The 16108-nt window shown below is 37.8% G+C and overlaps 1 protein-coding gene across 1 annotated transcript in view; it reads left to right on the top strand.

Annotated features, from left to right (window-relative positions):
- The window catches only part of LOC112934595 (leucine-rich repeat-containing protein 7), a 155198-nt gene that overhangs the window by 115634 nt on the left and 23456 nt on the right, over positions 1-16108 (top strand). The window contains 1 exon segment of the mRNA XM_072745077.1: positions 6962-7183. Coding sequence (XP_072601178.1) covers positions 6962-7183 — 222 coding nt within the window.

Raw genomic sequence — 16108 nt, 5'->3', positions numbered from 1 at the left:
AGCAGGGAGCCCAATGCCTCGCTTTCTCCCAGGCCCCTGGGATCATGACCTGCACTGAAGGCAAACGCTTAATGGATGGAGTCACCCAGGTGTCCCTAAGGTTTACACTTTAATGTTATTTTTTTTTTCTGTTTGCTCGCTCACTTGCTCGCTCTCTCCCTCTCTTTCTCTTTTTTTCCCTTCTCCTCCTCCTTCTCCTCCTCCTCCTTCTATCTTCTTCTTTCTTCTTCTTCTTCTTCTTCTTCTTCTTCTTCTTCTTCTTCTTCTTCTTCTTCTTCTTCTTTCTTCTTCTTTCTTCTTCTTCTTCTTCTTCTTCTTTTTCTTCTTCTTCTTCTTCTTCTTCTTCTTCTTCTTCTTCTTCTTCTTCTTCTTCTTCTTCTTCTTCTTCTTCTTCCTCTTCTTCCCCCTCCTCCTCCTCCTCCCCTTCTTCTTCTTCTTCTTCTTCTTCTTCTTCTTCTTCTTCTTCTTCTTTCTTCTTCTTCTTCTTCTTCTTCTTCTTCTTCTTCTTCTTCTTCTTCCTCTTCTTCCCCCTCCTCCTCCTCCTCCCCTTCTTCTTCTTCTTCTTCTTCTTCTTCTTGTTCCTCCTCCTCTTCTTCTTCTTCTTCTTCTTCCCCCTCCTCCTCCTCCTCCTCCTCTTCTTCTTCTTCTTCTTCTCTCACCTTCTCTGACCTGCTTCCTATGTGTTATTTGGATATTTTTTAGAATTCATTTTTATTTATGTATGGTGTTTCTAGTAAATCTCTTTGTGTAGCTTTCTAAATGGTTGCTCCTGCTATTACACTGTATATACATAGATTACAAGAGTCTGCTTGTGTCATCACTTAATGGTTCAAGTGAAATGTAGAAATCTTCTCTGTTTCACTTTACCCTCTTCTGTTATAATTGTGTCAGACATTTCCTCTATGTACATTTAAAACCACCACAGATAGTGCCATAGTCGTACTTCAATTGACACACATAACTTTAAAAATTCAAGAAGAGAAAGAAAGTACATTATATTTACGCATATATTATTTGCCATGTACTTTCTTCCTTCCTAATATTCCAAGGCTTCTTCTTTTATTATTTCCTTTTTATTTAGAGAACTTCCTTTGGCCATTATATTAGGACAGATCTGGTGGTAACAAATCTTCATTTGTCTTCATCTGAGAATGTCTCAATTTCCCTTTTATTGCTGAAGAACATTCTCACTGGTATAGAATTTTAGGTTGACCATTCTTTTCCTTCAACACTGGAAAAATATTGTGCCATCTTTTTCCTTTCTCCATGGTTTTTGATGAGATATCTGCTGTCATTTGAATTGTCTTCTTCACTCGTAAGATGTCATTTTTCTCAGGCTGCCTTTAAGACATTTTTTTTGTCTTTAGTTTTCAGAAGCTTAATTATGTGTCTATGCATGGTTTTCTTTGGGTTTCAGCCGCATTCTCTTTCTCCTCTCCTTTCAATATGATTGTTAGAAGTTTTGTATGGTCTCATAGGTCCCTAATAGTTTGTTCATTTTGTTTCAGTGTGTTTTCTCTCTGTTATTCATACTGGATTATTTCTGTTGCCCTATCTTTTAGTTTACTGTTTGTTTCCTTTGTTGTTTTACAATCTGCTGTTAAGCCCATCGACTGAGCTTTCCAGTTACTGTATTTTCAAGCTCTAAAATTGCCATTTGTTTCTTCTTAATATCTTCTGTTCCTTAGCTAAGACTTTATACTTTTTCTAGGGTTTCTATATTTTTCTCATTTGTTTTAAGCATATGAATAATTGTTCATTGAAGAATTTCTTTTAATGGCTATTTAAAATCTTTGTCAAATAATGCTCACATCTTTGTCTTCTCAGTGTTGGTATTTCCTGATTATCTTTTTCCATCCAGTTTGATGTTTTCCTGGTTCTTGGTATGATTGAAACCTGGATATTTTCATATAATGTTATAAAATCTGCTTTGTACTTAAACCTTCTGTTTAGCTGGCTTCCCCTGACACCACTCCAATTGGAGAAGAACAGGGCACTGCCTCATTCTGGCCAGGGAGGGAAAAGTCCAATTTTCTCATTCAGTTTCCACTGACACTTAAGGCAAAGTCTTCTTGTTACTGCTGAGGAAGAAATTTCTATCTTCCCAGATAGTCTCCACTGAAAACTCAGTGGGGGTAGCTTCACTGAGTAATAGAGAAGGCCCTGACCCTCTATGAAGTCCTCTCTAATCATACTATTGCCTAGATAGTTGCCTCATTCTTGCTGGATGTGGGTGGAAACCCAGGCTCCTTCTGTAGTCTCCATCGGCATCCTTGGGCTGGGGGAAGACTTGCTACAGGCAGATGGGGCTGAATGCAGTGTCATCTCACTTGGCTTTCTTGAACACCACCCCAGCATGAGTGGTGGTGCTTTGTTACATCTTTATAAGGCTAGATCTCTAGGCTCCACACTTGGCTGTCACCATTGTCAGGGTGAGGTCAGTTTTTTCCATGGTGTTTAGTTACAGTAGAATTGTCATGGTCTAAAAGTCTTCTGTCTTGCTGGGCTGCCCATATTCTGGTCCTTTGGCTAAGGAGGGAAAGCTTGTCTTGGGGCTTTTCTTTTCTGCATCTGTTGGCATTTTCAGGCTGCCCACTTCCTCAACCCCAAGTTGACACAAAAATAAAACTCAAGAAATTCACTGCCATGTTGTTATGTCGTCTCCATGTCTGTAGTTGATCTGCTTTCTTCTGCCTTCTTTCCAGAGTTTCCTTATATTTATTTACATAAAATGTCCAAGGTTTTAGTTGTTCCTGGAGAGAATAGAGAACAGTATGTCTCGTCCATCTATCTGGAAGCAGAAGTCCAACTGCCTAGATTTTTAAAACTTAATCTGCTTACCAAAAAAAAGTCACTATAGAACACATAATATAAATAGAAGGTAATTGGACTATTTTGTTGATGATGATGTTTTACAAAATTACTGAAACTGACTCATTTAAATGAGTGTCACTGGTTTCTTGAAATCAGTTCCTGAGTTATCCTTTGTAGATGATTCTGTATTGTTGACACTGCTCCCAAACATTTTTTGAACTCTATGGGACTTAATTTGAGAGAACGAATTGTGTCCATTTGAATATTCTCAGTGGCATAAACTGTCATCCTTTGAAGCTGTGTTTGATTTTTGGAAGTAACCCCAAGTGGTTCAAGAGCCAAGATGGCTCGTAAAATAGATGACCAAATTGGGTAATACACTTCTCAGTCTAACAGTCTTTTCTAAGACTTTTCTAAGAGAATAGTGTGAACCAAAGCATTGTTGCAGAGAGAAACTAATTTATTTTATATCATACAAAACCTCCCAAGCACTTTAAATTTCTACATAATAAGCCTGATGAACTGTGGACTGAATTTTGCATGAACAGTGCCATTTGGTATCAAATCAATATTTCTTTTCTGTGGTGTTGACATTAATGTTTTCTTGGGTCCTATGGATATTGGAGTTTTTCCTCTATAAATTTTGACAGTATATTTTTTGGGTCAACTTGAAAACACTATATTTCATCATTATTCCCCTCAAATACATGTTATTTTGTCCAACCTCCCCCTGAAAGTTCAAATAAATGTCAAATCTTCTCTATTTCTTTTTATTATTCCACGTGTGTAGCCCAGTCTTTACAAAAACCTTTATGTTCAAATTCCCCTTCAGTATGAGTCAGTGTTCTCAGAACTAACCCTCTGCTTGAACAAATGCAGCCTCTGACATTTGCTACATTTTCATTAGCCCTTTGTACTTCATCATGAGCATCCTCATTACCTTTCTTAAGCCTTTGTGCCTGTCAATAAAAACTTCCTCTTTACAGTTCCTCCAACACCATAATTGTCCCTTTAGATATCTTGTCATTGATGTTTGCTTAACTTCACACAAAATTAAGTGTTAATTCTTGGCTTTCTAAAGCTGTCACTCCCCATCCCCATTCACTGTAGCCCCAGTAGAGAGTGAAAGAACAATACTGATGCAAACAGAATCATTTTACAGCACATTCCTTCCATGCCCACTTTTTACCAAACTGAGAACGTAAGCTTCTTCACTTCATAATCATGGAAAGATTACTAAATGCACTTATTTGCTTAACTATAATGCTCTAAGTCACATCCATAGGATCTAAAATAGATCACAGACCTGATTCAATAAGTTGGGATGGCCCTTTGGCAAATTAAAGAGCTGCTAAAGAAATTTAATATACCCTAAGATCTGATCCTTTTGTTCCTTTTCATGGAACAAAACTTCAATTCACAGTTCAACTATGATGGGGAGAGAGTCTATTTGGGGGATTACAGTATAATTTTGGGTTTGAGAGCATGATCTTTAATAGTCTGCCTTGGTTCAAATCCTGATCCTGTCAGTTTACCAGTAGTGAAAATTACTTGGGAAAGCTACTTAACTTCTCCAGGCCTTAGTTTCCTTATTAGTAAAATATGTTAGTAATAATTCATACTGGTTAACCTCTAATGCTGTTGTAAAGACAAAAGGAGGTAATATGTGCAAGATAGGTGTAACACCTAGTGTTTCGATAGTAGCCATTATTTATTAAACACCAGTTACTATGCCAGTCATTAGACATGGTAAGTAGGATATGGTGCTTGTCTTCGAGGACTTCCAAATCAAAGCATAATCCTGGGCTCCAATGGTTCCATCAGAAGGAAAAAATAAACCAGAAAAATAAGTCTACACACTATCATAGTTCTATGCAATCAGGTTTTCACCCTTGGATAGACCATTACCAGAATATTCTAATCAATGAGGGATTGTTATGTGGTCCTAATTGATTTTCCCATGTAGATTATGCATCGATGGACCTAAAGTGATTTCTGGATCCCTCTAAATTTTTCTGGGTGTTATAATTCTTTGCTTGTCTACATGATGACTTTTGATTAATCTGCTGGTTTTCCTCTTTTCCACTGGCTCAAGCACTGACTGAAGACAAACAGATTTAAGTGTAAATCAATTTATTGTTCTATAGCCAGGCTAGTCAGCTTTAGTAGGTCTACATCATCAGCGTTTCAAACTCCAGGAAATCATTGTCTCATTGTCTTTAACTATATAACCTAGCATGCCAGGGAGTTCATTCAGAGTATAGCAGCTCAAAATGTCATATGTTTTATCACGGTTTTCCTCTCCTACCAAACAACAGAACATAAAATTCCATGGAGGTAGGAGAGAATCAAACTAAGGGGGAAACCTGGACCAGGAGGGTGTTCAATCACCTAGAATAGCTCTCAAAGGTGCAACATCTCCTTTCATTCAGATTTCTGAGAAGGGCATCTAGATTTCTGGGAAGAAAGAAAGATACATTTGCCTTTTATGAAGTTATCTCCATTGTGTTTATGATGTTATAGCTTTGCCATTTCTGGTTAGCTGTGTTGGATACTGTTGGATTGGTAATGATTTTCACATTGTGCTAGTATAGCCTGAGTCTCTTTTTTGCATCTTTTCCTCCCATTTCTCATGACTGAAATATTTTTACTGTTTCCAAATGCAAAAAATTGTCCATGATAACAAGACAACCAGTTGGGTACCTAAAAATATAATCAAATGGTTGTTCACTTTGCCATACGTATTGCCAACTAATAATTTTGAGTGTTTTCTTCACTGAAATCACCTCTTGTTTGGAACCAAGCAATGTGCCTCCCATCTTCCCCAAATGATTTTCTGTGTTCGCTGTCATTTCCTTATGTCTCTTAACGTTACTTTTTTTTAAGAACTTTTAAAAATTCAAACTAATATCTTCCTTGAATGAATATTTAATTCCTCCTTTATTCCTCCAATCTGACTTTTTAATCAAAAATCTTGATTAGTCAGACTTCCCCCACTAATGAATCACAAATTGGTTACACAGAAAAATTCACAGGCTTCCCTAGCTAATGAATTCCAAGGTGAAATTCACTTTTGAATTTCAAATTATCTACCCTTAAAAGATCAACAAGAAAGAAACTGAATGCAGGAAGGAACCCTTCAGGTGCTTCCATAGAAATAGATGAAGTACCGAGCATAGCAGTAAAACACATGTTTAAAAGTATTAATGGTGAGCATTCTCTTCCCATGTTAGACCTGGAGGTCCATGTTAAACCATTCATAATCGTAAAAGGCACGTTCTGGGTTACCAGCCCACAAGCAGAACTGCCTGCTCAGTGGGGGAGATATCAAGTAGGCTGGAACACAGGTGAGAAAATCAGAGTGAGCAAGGAACGGTGGTGGGCACCATATCATTTGGAGACAGGAGACCAAAGTGAGCACGCCCTCTCCCTCCAAGAGCCACCCTGAAGAATCGAGAAATGATCATTATCGCTTTAAACGAGGTACTAACGAAGCTCACGATGAGAAGATCTACAGACAGAGCTCACGTTGAAGACCTTTTCACATCTAGTCCCCCCATGAGCTACAGATACAGGAATTTGCCACATGGATCATTTTCAAGGTGACTGAAAGATTCCCCCAACCATACTCTTGCTTTAATAACGCAGAACCTGAGTAAATAGCACCCTGACCTGGACAAGCTCACTCTGCGCCTGTGACGTAAGGGAATATACACACTTTGGTTCTTCTGCTTCAGATTCAGGAACCAGGCTGTGTCCTTCTCCTCCTGATATCCCCTTCTTGTATCTCTCCCTGCTGTCATTAAAACTAAATACCAGATAGCACTCCACTTTATTTTTAAAAGTTGCAACTTCTTTTTGTTCTCGAGATTTTTCAGAGGGAATTTGGTCTCTTAAAATGGGGGATAAAATAATCTTGAGCAAGACACCAGATGACCACACATGTATTTCATGCGACCTTACTCCAATATTAGCATTTTCACGAACCACAGTAGGCAGACGCTCGCTGTGCCTTCATTATCCTTCCAGCAGTGGCCGAGAGCCCGAGGATGCCACTCTACCGGAGAGGTATTCTGTACGTGTGTTCTACTTTCATGACATCTTTCATTCCTACCAATCTGCATCTAACAAATGATCTTCTCCACAGGCAGGTAGCCACATCCAGACTTTGATGGGGTCCCAAAGCCTTCAGCATCGTAGCCGGGAGCAGCAGCCATATGAGGGAAATATAAACAAAGTGACCATCCAGCAATTTCAGTCACCATTGCCTATTCAGATCCCCTCCTCACAGGCCACCCGGGGACCTCAGCCTGGACGGTGCTTAATTCAAACTAAAGGGCAAAGAAGTATGGATGGATATCCGGAGCAGGTGAGAAGAGTTTTTATCATTGATGAATTCTTACGAAATGTTCAAGGAAGTCCAGGGAATCCATGGTTTACGTCCACCCCCCCCACACACACACACACTCATGGAGTCTGGGACAAATAATTGCTGTCACCATGTTGAACGGAGCAGAGCATTCTTTGTAGGGGTTTTGTCATTATTTTCGGTGGTTCAACACTACAACATACGAAAATTAATAGTTGGTAAAATGCTCATTCACATCAGGAAAAACTGAAGAATTAGAAGTTTTTCTGGTTGACCCTACACCTTCTCCTGCTCACTTTCCCCTCTGATTTAGTGCTATAGCATGGCTTTTGAATGTTACAGAGCTTCAGTGGGCAAGGCATATTTACGAAGGCCTCTGGACAATGAGAAAAGTAGACTATTTGTGGAAACCTTTTTGAAAAGTCCTATCTTTTGATTGTTGAATGAGACAAAGATAAAGCTTTGCTACGAAGAAAATGATAAAGAGCAGTTAGAAGGGAAACGTTTCTGAAATGCTCCAAAAACTACTGATAAAATCCATGTAGCAAAAAAAAATTGCTGCTCTTCTGACCTATCTAAAATTAGGATTTACTTTTCCATTATAGAATGTATTTTTCTTCCTTGGAACCAGAAAACTGAATAGGATCTTATCTGTTGAATTATATTATGCTTAGAAAGTAAGACATTAAGATCTTCATACTCTCACAAAATTAATTTCTCTTATTTCATTCTTCAGACAAATAGGCATAGCTCCTACTGACTTCTCTAACTCCTTAATATGTTTTATAAGATTTCATTTTATTATTGCCTACTTCAAGCTTCACATATCACCCTGCCTTATTTTCTGAACATCTCAGACGTTACCTTCATTCTCCAGTTTTTTCCTTTACACTGGTGAAAGCCATTTGTTATTTGGATCCCAGCTGCTCTAGACATTGCCTGTTTCTTAATACCTTTCTTAAGGCTGAGATTAGGTATTAATCATCTTCAGAATCATAAGCTTTTTTTTAAAGCTTAGATAGTTTTTTTCCTGTCCTGCTGTGATCTAGGTCAAGTGTTGGATTTAAGGTAAATAAATCAGACATGTGCTCATAATCAAGTAATGATATGAGGTTTTTAACGTCTCCAGAGATTCTTAAAAGTTAATAAAGTTCTAAATTATGCTTTACTACAGGCACCTAAAAGGTTAAAAATTATTCATATTCCCTCTCCCAACAAATATCATAAAACTCAATGCAGTTCTTGGGTTTCCTTATTCCTATTAGTAGCTACATGATTTTTTTTTTTTTTTGCACAGAATCAGCACATTTAAAAATCCACTGAGATCAATATCCTGTTTCACCTACTTTGAACAATACGCCTAGTATTAGCATGCAGTTATTCTGAGCACTCTAAATTTAAAGGCCTTTTTTACATTATTTCTCAAGAATACATAAATTGTACAGGTTGACCAATGAGAGGATTACTAAAGGCCAAAGTTTACATACTTATTAAACTTACAACACTATGATTCTTTAGAGAAGGTATTTGCCATCCCTGACAGGTGTTTTGATCCACAGCTCCAACATCACGTGCCTTTCAAACTGGAAGGTACAAACTGAAACATTCAGGGGCCCCTGGATGCTCAGTGGTTGAGCGTCTGCCTTCAGCTCAGGGCGTGACCCCGGGGTCCCGGGATCGAGTTCCGCATCAGGCTCCCTGCATGGAGCCTGCTTCTCCCTCTGCCTGGGTCTCTGCCTCTCTCTCTGTGTCTCTCATGAATAAATAAATAAAATGTTAAAAAAGAAAAAAGTTTTCTTAAGAGTCAAATAATGCAATTCTACAGACATACACAGTAAGTTTGGCACTGCAAGTACAGACATAGAAAATAGAAGAAATAGAAATACAGCTTTTTAAGAATTAAAATATTGGAGGGAACTTTATCATTATCAGTCCCAACCTCCCTAATCTACAAACAGAAAAGCAAGTAAAGCAAAATAAAACCAGAGAGAGAGAGAGAGACTGAAGGTTATGGATGTCACATTATAATGAAAATATTACATGTATTTTTTTATTTTCGTAAGTTATATTTCTTTTGAAAACTCAGACCTCTTCAATATGTGTGTGTGTGCATGCACACTTTAAAGGTTTTTATCCCATAGTTAGCAAAAGGGAAAAATAGAGATATTTAAAATATTTTGTAGCTGTACAGTTTCACATGAAAATTATAGGGTAGTGATCGAAGTGCAAAGCCCAAAGAAGTAACTGAAAATTTCTAATGTGGGTTTCAGTCCTATAAATCAAGACACTCTGTTTTAATAAGGCATTTCTAGTGCTGCAATAAAAGAGCCATAAAGAGAAAAACAGAGTTCTCCTAAATGATCACAAGGATGTTAATTTGGTCAAGTGCAGACGTTTCCCAGCTTACAGAGGCTTGACTAAGATTTTTAAACTTTACGATGGTGCCAAAGCAATTCACGTTCAGTAAAAGCCATACTTCGAATTTTGGATTTTGAGATCAAAATTCGTGTTCGTGGGCTAGTGGAATCACAGGGTAAACACCAACGCACTTCCAACATCCTGTACCCTTGCAGCTGTTCTGTTTCTCACTTTTAGTACAGTAGCCAATAAATCTCATGAGATATTCAACACTTTATTGTAAAACAGGCCCCGCGCTAGGTGATTTTGTCCAACTGTAGGCTAATGTAAGTGTTCTGAGCACATATAAAGTAGGCTAGGCTAAGCGATGATTTCAGTAGTTAGGTGCATTACATGCATTTTTGACTTATAATACTTTCAACTTATGATGGGTTTATTGGGCCACCATCCCATTGTAAGTTGAGGAAGACCTATTTGCTCAATATGGAAAAAAACCTAAATCATTCATAACTTTTAGGTGCAAGTAAACATAAACATGGTACAGGGAGGTACGCAGCATGATGAAACACTAATTTCTATTAAAGTTCGGAGATTTTACTTTTTTAAAAAAGTTATCACTTATTACAATGTTGTAGTTGAAAAAAATATCCACTTATACATTTTTGAATTTAGGGAAAAGTAGTCTGAATGAAAGTAGGAGAAGAAAGGACAACAGTTACAGTACATTGAGCGGCTGCCATGCTCTAGTGTGTACCCTAGTCCCGCCTTATTCACAGGGGATATATTCCGAGGCCCCCAGTGAATGCCTGGAACCATGGGTAACATTGAGCTCTCATATGCTGTTTTTTCCTATACATACAAACCTATGATAAAGTTTATTTCATAAATTAAGTGCAGTAAGGATTAACAACAATACTAAATAATAAAATGGAACTATTATGGCAATATGATGCCATAAAAGTTACGTTAATGTGGTTTCTGCCTCTCAAAATATCTTGTCCTCACCCTTCTCGTGGTGATGGGAGATGACAAAACGCCTACATGATGAGATGAAGTGAGGTGGATGACGTAAGCATTGTGATACAGCGTCAGGCTACTAGTGACCTTCTGAAGACTAATTAGAAGGAGGATCATCCGCTTCCAGACCGTGGTTGACCAGGGTGACGGAAACCATGGAAAGCAAAACTGCAGATAAGGAGAGGGGACACTACAGTACATGTGCCGTAAATACTGACACAGGCGTGGCTTCAGGGGTGTGTGACCGTGCAGTTGCACAAGGTCTTATGTTTAGAAGGACCCCACACTTGGCTTAGTGCTCTGCTGTTGCCAACTTGGGATTGAACAAGGAGCATCATTTTTTCATTGGGCACCGCTACTTACATAGCTGGTCCTGTTTACACATAATGTTCCATTTAGTCATCACAAAAATCTTTTCTTTTTCCTTTTTTACAAATGAAGAAATCAAGGCACAGAGAAAATAAGTAACTTGTAAAAGTTATAAGTGGTCAAGTTGGAATTTTAGCCCTAGTTTCTCTGACCCAAAACCAAAGTTTTGTGTCCCAATCTTACCATTAAATTAACCACATGACCTCAGACACTTACCTGCTGTGGCCTCAGTGTCTTCTTCTTGTCAAGTAATATTAACTAAATCTGTTTTGGCTACAATTCAGACTTCCAGAACTGTCTTATGCAGATAGAGCATGGTCTTGAACTCACATGAAAAATTCCAGTGCTTTGGAAAGCAAAAAGTACTAAACAAGTGAAAAATTTTATTGTTAACAAAAGCATAATCTCTGTGTCTCCTAATGTGATCCAAAGAACTAATGCATTTCTAACCTGATTAGGACAAGTTCCATACGCCAATGAACATATATAATGAGTGCCACCGCTGATGGCATTGAATTAAAATGAATGTCATTTTTTGCCTAGCCAGAGTTCTTAACTTTGTTTAGCCATAAAGAAGCACTTAGCAAACTTTGCTGTTCCTTCTCAATGATGAGATATCTCAACTTTCAAACCACCCATCACAATAAAACAGGGCAAGATGCCTCACAATTCTAACTTGATGCACTTAGGTTTACATGTTTATTTTTTCACCAGCATTAAATATCAAATCAGTTTTGATTTAGACAGTTTTCAACTCTAGAATTAAATATATGGAAGTAATTTTTAAGCCATAAAGTGCTACTCAGATTCAAGGTACTAATTTCTATACTAGAAATCTGATTTTTTTTAAAGATTTTATTTATTCATGAGAGACAGAGAGAGGCAGGGACACAGGCAGCGGGAGAAGCAGGCTCCCTGCAGGGAGCCCCATGTGGGACACAATCCCAGGCTCGTGGGACACAATCCCAGGCTCCTGGGATCACAACCCTGAGCTGAAGGCAGATGCTCAACCACTGAGCCACCCAGGTGTCCCCAGAAATCTGATTTCTAATAATGATGTTCTTTTTAACAAATCATCTACAACACAAAACCATGTGCATGTTACTTGAAATTCATTTTCAGGGGATTAAGCTTTAAAAAGAGATTTTAATGCACAAGCCATTTTGACTATTGGCGAACATAATAAAGGATGAGAGTCAGAGTTATATTAAGTAGTGAACTGAGGAAAGCCAGAAAGTGAAGGCCTGATCCCACTCCACATAAAAAAAAAAAAAAAAAAAAAAACCTCTTAGCCCTCCTGTTCCTTAGCCCTCCTGTTCCTCCTATCAGCTCTTTCCTTGGTTTCCCAGTCCAAGCAAAGATCTTTATGCGCCTTATCCTCCCCTTCACGATGCAATACTGTGTATCAGTTGTTCTCAACCTCAACCATACATTAGAATCTGCTCAGGGCCTTTAAAAAACACTGATGCCTTGGCCTCAACCCCAGAGAAACTGATTTCATTAGTCTGGATGAGACCTGGTTAATGGGAACTTTCGAAACTACCCAAGTGATTCCATTGTGTAGCCAAGGCTAAGAGACAATATAGATATACTGTCTAACTCAACAATTTAATTTACCAGGTGAATAATATATTGTTATTTATCACTGATTTGATTCATAACTTGTTCATAATTTGCTAAAAATTTTAAAAAAAACTAACACCAACTTGGTGTTTCTTTTTTGCAAATGTATACTCCATGACAACATATGTTTACACACGTGGAACATACAGATACCAAAGCAGAAGTAGGAAGGAAAGACATCAACATGATGCTCCAAACATCTCAAAACCCTTTCATATATTAATTGACTTGATCCCATGCAGAAGGATGTGATACGGATAGAGCCGTGTCTGTTTTATTGAGTAGAGAAGTAAGCTGCATACAAGTGGACTGTCTTGCCTGTGGTCACACAACCACCTAGAAGCTGAGCTGGCCTTAGAATCGAGGGTCTTGAGTCTACTGCACCATACGCTGCAGCCTGCTGCACTAGAGCCAGGCACAGACGTCAGCAGCGAGCTCACGCTGAAGTAGTAAGCGGTGGAAACATAGACCCTGAGTCTGCGTCTGCCCCAGACCAGAGGAGAACACCCACTAATTAACCTTCGTATCAGAATGGCAGGAGCCCCATGGTTGTCTTCTGACTCTTCCTGAGTATGTCCCTGAAAGAGAACTGACTATACCTGAATTACCTTAGAATTAGTCTTTGTGAGTCATACAAAGTGACCTGCATCTATAATATTCGACGGAAAACAAAACTCCAAAACCTTCCCAATCTACCTTGGAAGAAATCATTTTCATATTTAATAATACACAGAGGACAGTTGGCGAAAAGACAAGATTTCAGACATTTCTCTGAATTAGATGCTCTCGTGAACTTCCCCAAGAGCTCACAAAGGTGAGGCTTTCCTCCGTTGAGGCCAAGGGAAGAAAACATTATTCTGAATGTTTGACAGAAGAATAAAAACTTGGAGATTTCTTTTATTTAAATTATGGATTTTTAAATTAATAGGCAATAATTTGATAAAGATGGTTAGAAAATAGATATTAAAATGATTTTAATATATGTTTCTTACTCAATTGATTTCAGGGAACTCCCATAACCTCATTCTACTCCACTTAGAGTGTTGCTATTTATAAATACTTTCCCCTTAGAATTTTGTTCTTAGAATTTTGTTCGGGAACCAAAATAATGCTCCAACTCTGAAGTCATAATCCACAGTTTGAAACAAGTAATGTGTAACTCAACACCACAAAATCTATGAATTGACTTTCGAAGTTCTGTGCAGCCAAATAGTAGAATTTGGTAAACACTGTAGTAGGAACAGAAGGACTCTCTCGGTGCCCCACTAAATATATGTATGATCTTCTTGGTTTCCTTAAGTGTAAAATGAAGGAAATGAAATGAATCACCTTTATAATTTATTTACGGACAAAAAAGCATTTGAATTTCTGTTCCGGAGTTGGCTAATTTTTTCTGAAAGATCTAGATAATGGTACATCAGAGGATTTTATTCATCACTCTATTGGTTATGTCTTTTCAAAAGATTTAATTAGTACTTTGAGTTGGACTTGCATCTGTAATTCACAACAACAAAAAAAAAGTATGGAAGTAGAAGAGTAAAAACATTAATTATTCTTGAATATTAACATTTGTGTATTTGATTGTATTACTATATTATTATATTGTTATATATTACATATAACTTCCTTATATAACAATATATGATTATATAATAAATTATAATATAATATATAATGATTATTATATGTAATGATATGTTTAATATATTACATATTATGTATTATCATACCATGTCATTATATAAATCAGATCATGTCACTCTTCTGTTTAAAAAGCCCTAGTGGCTTCGAAATTTCTGAAATCATATACATCCTTACTATGGCATAAAGTCCCTACAGATCTGGCCGCCACCTCCTCTCTTTCTACTCTTCCTTTACATATTTTTCTCTAGTAATGCTGAACTCATTGTTGCTGTTGTTATTGTTGTTAACCGTACTGATAAAATCTACACATCTTAAAGTTCATCTGTTGAAGTATACAATTCAGTGGGTTTTGTATATTTATACAATTACGCAACCATTACCATCACGTGATTTTTAAACATTTTCATTATTCCAAAAAGGAACTTTGTACTTATTAATAGTCATTTCCATACCCCCTTTCCTTTATTTGCCCCCAGCCCTAGACAATCACTCATATACTTCATGTCTCTACACATTTGCCTATCCTGGGTGTTTAATATAAATAAGGCCATAAAATATGTGAGTTTTTTTGTGACTGACTGATTGAAATCTGTGACTGAAATTGAAATTAGCATAATGTGCTAAGCGTGGAATATAGTGCTAATTCATTCCTTTGTATTGCCAAGTAACATTCCATCGTATGGCTACACCACAACTGTTTATCCATCAGGTTATGTACCTTTGGATTATTTCCACTTCGGGGCCTTATGAATAATATTGCTATGAACACTCATACATAAGTCTCTAGACAGATGTATGTTTGCATTTCTCCTGGGAGGTTACTGAGGAATCAAATCGCTTGGTTAAATGGTAATTATGTTTGTCATTTTGAGAAGCTTCTAAACTCTTATCTAAAGTAGCTGCCACATCAGTAAATACAAATCAAAACCACAATGAGACACCACCTCACACCGCTCAGAATGGCCAAAATGAACAAGACAGGAAACAACAGATGCTGGAGAGGATGTGGAGAAAGGGGAACCCTCCTGCGCTGTTGGTAGGAATGCACACTGGGGCAGCCTGGAAAACTGTGTGGAGGGTCCTCAGGAAGTTAAAAATAGATCTGCCCTATGACCCAGCAACTGTTCTAGGTATTTTCTCCAAAGATACAAATGTAGTGATCGGAAGGGACCCCCACACCCCAATGTTTAGAGCAGCAGTGTCCACAACAGCCAAACTGTGGAAGGAGCCCAGATGTCCACTGACAGATGATGGATAAAGAAGGGGAGCTCTATACACAGCGGAATATTACTCAGCCATCAGAAAATGAAATCTTGCCATTTTCAACGATGTAGATGCAACTAGAGGGTATTAGGCTGAGTGAAATATGTCAGTCAGAGAAAATTATATACGATCTCACTCATATGTGGAATTTAAGAAACAAAACAGGAGCATAGAGGAAGGGAGGGAAAAATAAAGCAAGATGAAATCAGACAGGAAGACAAACCATAAGAAACTCTTAATCATAGGGAATAAACTGAGGGTCGCTGGAGGGGAGGGTAGTGGGGGGACGGGGTAACAGGTGATGGGCATTAAGGAGGCCAAGTGATGGAATAAGCACTGAGTGCTATAAATGACGAATCTCTGAGCTCTACCTCTGAAACTAATAATACACTATATGTCAATTAATTGAATTTAAATAATAAGTAAATAAAGTGGCTGCCGCATACTACATTCCCACCAGCAATGAAGGAGTATTCTAATTTCTTCACACTCTCACCATTGTCTGTCTTTTTTACTATAGCCACCCTATGAAGTAGTATACCGTAATGATTTTCATATATATTTCTTTAATGACTAATGATGTTGAGTGTCTTTCCATGTATTTATTAGCCATTCATATGTCTTCTTTGGATAAAAGCCTATTAAGATTCT

The sequence above is a fragment of the Vulpes vulpes genome, unplaced genomic scaffold, assembly GCF_048418805.1.
Source record: "Vulpes vulpes isolate BD-2025 unplaced genomic scaffold, VulVul3 Bu000000626, whole genome shotgun sequence".
Taxonomy (NCBI): domain Eukaryota; kingdom Metazoa; phylum Chordata; class Mammalia; order Carnivora; family Canidae; genus Vulpes; species Vulpes vulpes.
Note: the sequence above shows the minus strand (reverse complement) of the source record. Positions and strands in the feature narration are given on the sequence as shown.